Source organism: Mustela nigripes, chromosome 18 (genome assembly GCF_022355385.1).
Source record: "Mustela nigripes isolate SB6536 chromosome 18, MUSNIG.SB6536, whole genome shotgun sequence".
NCBI classification, from domain to species: domain Eukaryota; kingdom Metazoa; phylum Chordata; class Mammalia; order Carnivora; family Mustelidae; genus Mustela; species Mustela nigripes.
Genome location: NC_081574.1, coordinates 4,341,564 through 4,347,563, shown reverse-complemented (window position 1 = coordinate 4,347,563; position 6,000 = coordinate 4,341,564). Strand labels below are relative to the sequence as shown.

General features: G+C 59.3%; 1 protein-coding gene across 1 annotated transcript in view; it reads left to right on the top strand.

Moving 5' to 3' along the window:
- The first annotated feature begins 229 nt into the window (after positions 1-229).
- The window catches only part of CSMD1 (CUB and Sushi multiple domains 1), a 1,942,714-nt gene continuing 1,936,943 nt past the window's right edge, over positions 230-6,000 (top strand). Inside the window, exon 1 of the mRNA XM_059384481.1 lies at positions 230-916. Coding sequence (XP_059240464.1) covers positions 832-916 — 85 coding nt within the window. The 5' untranslated portion in view covers positions 230-831. The remainder of the gene's footprint in view (positions 917-6,000) is intronic.

The window sequence follows — 6,000 nt, the reverse complement described above, 5'->3', positions numbered from 1 at the left end:
TCTAAGTTACGCAGGGGACTTCTCTCAGGTCGGCAAGGAGAGCGAGATCAGCAGGTGGAGGCCAGCGTCCGCCCCCGCAGAGTCCCTCCAGTTCGCTCGAGTTGCTGGGTGGCACTGCCTCTCGCCGAGCGTGGCGTGGGTGTCCCCCGCCCCAGCGCCCAGCGAGTCTCCTTCCTCCAGCCTGCGCGCGGCTGCGCCGGAGGCCGAATGGGGCGCCGCACGGCGCCGGGAGCCCGAGGGCCCGAGGCCGGGCTCTGTCTGGGATTGCGCCGAGCCCAGCCTCCTTCCCCTCTCTGTGGGTAGGGATGGTTGAGTCCAGCCGCCACGGCAGCGGCTCCTTGTGCCGCTAGCAGCCTGTCTTCGGCGCTCTCCGCCTTCCCTCTCCAGGCTGGCTCTCCTCCCCCCGCGCCCCCTCCCTCCCTCCCGCAGCTCCCACTCGCTGGCTCTCTCTCCAGCTGCCTCGGCTCCAGGTCTCTCCTGGCTGCGCGCTCGCTCCGCGCCTGCCCCCTCCCGCAGCCTCGCCGCCTCGGTGCCTTCCTGCCCGGCTCGGCCGGCGCGTCCCCGGCCCGGCCCGGCAGCCCGGTGGGCGCTCGGAGCCGCTCAGCCCCGCAGTGGCTCGGGACCGATGCTATGAGAGCGAAGCGAGCCGGGCGCGCAGAGCTGCAGGAGGGCGTCGGATGCGCGGCCGGTCCGGGCACCGGGATCTGTCTCCGGCTCGCCTTGCCCTCTGGTGATCGTTTGGCTCTGCTCGTAGCCCTGCCGTCCCTCGGAGGAGACGGGCGCCTCTGAGAAGAGCCATCGGTGTCGTGTGCGTGTGGAATATCTGCAGACATGACTGCGCGGAGGAAATTCAAGTCGCTGCTCCTGCTTCTGGTGCTGCTGGTTCTGTGCGCGGGGCTCCTCACTGCAGCGAAGGGTAAGGCGGTCTCGCTTGCTACGGGGGAGATGGGCGAGCCCTCCGAGGCCCCGCTGGCGAACGCAAGTGTGTGTGTGGCGGAGGGCAGGGTACCCGGGCGCGGGCGTCCGCCGGGGGTTCTCCATCGCGGACGCTGGGGGGAAGGCAGTGCCCGAGAGCCGGGCTTCCATCGCCTTCTTCCCACCCTTGGCTCCCCCGCCTCTCCTTCCCCTCGCTCGGCTGGCACGACATGCTCCCTTTCGCGGCGGTGTGGGCTGTTGGGGAGCAAGCAGCCAGCCCCGAGTGGGGCTGAGACTGCGCCGTGGCGGGCGATATGTTGCCTGCTTAGAGATGTGGCCCAACGGGTCGGGGTGGCTGGGGTGGTTCCCGGGACTTTCCCCGGACCCCGAGCGGCTGGGAAAGTGGCCCGGGCGAAGCCAGCCTCGCAAGTTCTGGCTCTCCAGGGGTTTGGGGGAACCAACAGGCGAGCCTGCCCGCTGCCCAGGCTCCCCGCACCCTTGCACCCAGTCGGCCGGCCCTTCTCCCCCCTCCGGCGGACTCGGGGGGTGACGAGGAGCTACCTCGGTCAGGTCGCCCCCGCCTCCCTCTCCCTGGACTTCGCTCCTTGCAAGTTGGAAGGAGCTGGCCTGGTGCGTGGAGAAAGTGGGGAGCCCTGGCTGGGGTTGAACCTCCGTCGTATTCGCCGTGGTCACAGCGCTCTACCCCTGGCTACCTCTGGTCCAGAGAAGGGTTTTCCCTGGGTCAGTCCCGGGGCTTGGAGCTCTGTGAACTTGGTTTTCTCCTTGAAACGAGTTAGGGAATGTTTTCCTCTAACTAGCCTGCAGGCTGCAAGCTCGAGGCTGGCAGTAGCTCCCGCACTTGTCTATTCTCTGGGAAAGAAAACAAGCTCCCTCTTGATTCCGCGGAGGCAAGGGAGGAGGGAGAGGGGAGAGAGAGGGGATATTGATGGATTTTCACATCGGAAAGTACCTGCCCCCGTTTCCTCATTTTGGCCTCCTTGGGTGCTCTTCCGATCCGTCAACCCCGTGGTCCCACCCCGTGGTCCCACTCCGGGGAGCAGCTGTATCTTATACAGATTGGTTTTCTCTTTCCCTTTCTAAAGGCTGCTGTTAAATCTTCAGAGTGTGTGCTTTCTAATGGCCGTTTGCTCTTCCACCCACAGAATCCCCTCTTCCCTCTCTAGATTCTTCCATCGTTATTCCCACCCATTTTCTATTCCTTCAGTGTTCCAGATTCCAGGGTGATTGACAAGGCGCAGGAGGACTGTCTCTGTTTCCATTAGGAAACTCCAGATGGGCCTGGCCTGGGGAGAGACGGAAAGAATGGCAGATTAGTCTCCCCTCCTGGCTGCTCTTCTCCAGCTGGCGTCCAGGGCCGGTTCAGAGCTGACCGCTAGGCACCAGACCTCCACTCGCGCACTACACCCCTACGACAGGGTGTCTGAGGGAATGCACCCCAAAATCTCAGGCAGCGAAGTGTTCGGCGTTAGTCGCCTGAGCTTCTGGTCTCTGGGAATCGGGGACCTTCCTGCAGACAGCTACGCTCTGCCCATGGGCCCAGCTCCGACCAGACGCCCCGCCTTGGGCGCCACTGCTGGAGATGATGCTGAGGCGCGGGCGGCGGAGCAGGGGCGGGCGGGTAGCGGCCTTGGGTCGTGCTGGCCTGGGTGGGAACAGAGAGGAGATGCAGGAAAAGTCGAGGGTTACCCGCGGGAAGTGCGTGTGGGATTTTCTCAGGTCCGGGAAAGGGCCTGCAGACAGGACCTGGCTTTGCCTAGCCAAGTCCCTGCGTGGAGAGGAAACACCTGCTACGCAACTCGGCAGAACTTCCCATCCCTTTCCTCTGCGCTCAAAGTCCAGCTGTGCCCGGGGCCGCCTCCTTCCCCAGGCAGGCAGCGCAGCCTCTGAGCGCATTCTCGGTTCCCCGTGGTTCCGCGCGCTCCGAGCGCCCTTCCCCCGCAATTAGCAGGGGTTGCTGCGTGGAGACAGCGGCGGCAGCCCTGCCGGAGCTGCTTAGTAATCCGCACACGTGTGCAGGGCGGATTCCGCCCCCTCGCGGGTGGGCCGAGGCAGTCGGCGGGGGCTGGGAGGGCGGGGGTGCACCGGTACGCCTTGGGCTGGGGCTGCTGGGGCAGATTCTGGGGGGCAATCAGACAAGGGCGCAAAGTCCCGGGCGCCCCGAGCCTGAAGGAGCTGCGGCGGGGAGGAGAGCGCCTCCTGCGCCCTGGGGGTCCCAGGTCAGGGATGGAGAAGCCAAGAAGTGGAGTCCAGGGTCCCAGGCCCCCGGCGCGCGCTGCATGAGAGTAGGGTGGGCGTGTGTGTGTTTGCGCGTGGAGGGGACCGGGCGACCGCTCTCACTGCGCTATTGAGACACCTAGGTTGTGGCGGGGGCGCGAAGCTCCCCTATCACCCCGGCGGGGCCCGCGGGGCTGGGGCCGCGTTTCCTCCGAGCCCGAAGGGTCAAGTGCGAGCGCAAGTGGCCGCTTGGGAGCTGGCCGCAGGCAGGAGGCTGTGACGCCAGCCCCGGAGTCGCTCTGAGAGCGCTCCCACAGCTAGGGCGGGGTCACATTCCCCCTGCCGGGCGAAGCCCTGCTGGCCAAGGTCGGGCCTCTGCCCCAGGGCTGGGGGCCCCAGGGTGGTTGGGAGCCGTGGGGCTCCCCCGTGGAGGAGCGCCCGGAGCACGGCGCGGGCCACCGCTGCGGGAAGAGCGCAGCGTGCGCCCAGGTGGCGGCTCCGGTTGTGTCGGAGGCAGGAGGAGAGTTTCTGATGCGTGGGGTTTAATTCGTGACCTGTTTGCGGAGTCGTGAGAGGCTGCAGGCGGCTGCAGCTGCGGTCATTAGAACCCCGTGCCTTCACTGCCCGGGTCATCTGCTTCAGCTGATCCTGCTTTATTTACGCTTCGGTGCAACCTTGGGGGTACCCGGAATTCAATTTGGATGCCTCTTTTTTTTTTTGGATTACTAACATTGTAAAGGTCGAGTCCCAGATGTGCATACCTCTTCAACCACAGCACCTTCCCAGGGACCGCGGGGAGGGAAGAAGGCGTTGAGAGTTTGCATCTAGCAAACAGGCGGCATAACTCCCTCCGTGTGCTCTCAGATTTGCACCCTTATCTGAGGCTGATCTGCTGGCTGTTTGTGTGAGCAAAGTTTGCTTTGCTTTTCAGTTGTTTCTTGTGTATGTGCAGCGAGGAGAATGCAGTGATTTGCCAGCATTACTCAGAAAGTGTCCTAAAAAAGGAGCACAGAACAGTAGCTCCATGGTCTCTGGTAGGAAGCCTGGGAGGAAAGGTGGGGCGCTCAGCCACGTTCCTAGTTCTAACAGTCACTGACCCACCCAGCAAAGAGATTCAAGCGTGCATTACCAGATTTTCACAGCAACCTTGTAAGTCAACACACACTCACACACACCTCCCCTCTCTGTGAGCTTCTAGATGAGTTACCTTGTTAACAATTCATATCACCAAGAAGGATGCTGAGCCCTTACGTTTGGGGGCCACATTGCTTTATGGCTGAGCAGCCCCACAGGTACTCTGTCCTGGGGAAGCCAGGAGCTCCTGTGACTAACTAAATGGCTTTCACAGAACCCACCCCCCATACCTTATATACTAAAAGGTGGGTCTTATAAAGGGAAGGTAAGATTTCCTCATTTGCAATTTCCTTAGCAAACCATGGGTATTATTATTACTATTAGCAAGGGATTAAGTTTTTGTTTTGATTTGTTTTTCCATGAAGAGCTGTTCAGGCAAGAGATCTGGTTCTTCCGGAGCACTATTATGCTTTTCGTTTGGGATTTTACATCTGTGAAAAGGGAAGTGAAGGGAAAGCTTTCTTCCAAAGTGTCAGGTTTGGCAAACTTGAATAGTGGGACAGTGAAATCCCAGTAAACAAGGCAGAGGAGAGAATAGCAGGTGGGAACATGGTCTGAGAACCCCCAGGCCTCAAGCATCTCCCCTCGCACAGGCCCCAGGAAAGGGCATCTCTGTCTGTTTCCTGGCTTCCCCCTGGCCAAGTACGCTTGGTAAGACCCTGCCGCAGGTACGCGCGTCTGTGTTCCTACTGCAAACCCAGCTTCTCCTGAGGGCAGTGCCTCCGTAGTTCCCAGTTTATTGTCTCAAACAAACACCAACAGTGCTTTGAAAATGTCAAGAAAATGGTTCAGCTTCCTTTAAGAAATAGATAAACAGAGGCTCAGTGGCCGGTTAGCGCTCATTGCAGACGATACAGCAAATCCAGTGTAGACATTTCTAAGCTGTCAAAATGCAAATGGCATATTAAATACTCGCGCTCCGCTGAATTCTAAATGGGTCTCCCGTAGGTTTTCTGCTGAGCTCATAGCAAGAACAAACCACCGAGGCTCGCGTACCTGCACTTTAAGCTGCACTTTCCCCTTTGGCCTTTTATGCTTCTTCTCCTTCGTTTCATTTCCCTCTAGACTTAAGAAGGTGAGCAGGTACTCTGGCCCAGAAGAGATGACAGAGCTGTATGGGCTTATTTTAGTTGCATGTGTTGAGCTAATAAATCAGAGGCAGACATCTGGGTCAAGGTATAGATATGCTATCACCTACCCTATGTGTGCCTTTTGGGCGAGGGCCATAGGGTTGCTGGGCGGGCAGCCATAAGGGATAGACTCAGACCGGCTCTACTCCACGTTCTAGCCACTGTAAGGACCAGAGATGGGAATTGTTTGAAACGCTAGAACTGGCTTGGCTGCACCACCTGAAGGAAAGACATAAATACTTTGGTTGGGCTGAGACTAGTTAGCCCTAAAGGAAATCGATCCTTTGATCTTGCCTTCACCTGCACAGCCTCTGTGCTTAGCTCGCTGTATGTCCACTTCAGGACCACCGATCAGTGTGCAAACCAGACAACCGTATTCAGGTCCTTGCCTGAGTGCAAGGAAGTAAGACTCTTCCACAGTGACTTCAAGGTGTCCTTGCTTTTGATTAATTATCTATGTTTGAGGTGGCATTTACTCCCTAGTACTGAAGTTGATGAGTGACAGAATTAAAATTCCTACTCTATAAAAATACAATCCAAGAAGACGGTTTCATTGGACTCTTTCAAATGGACTGAGGGTAGGAAT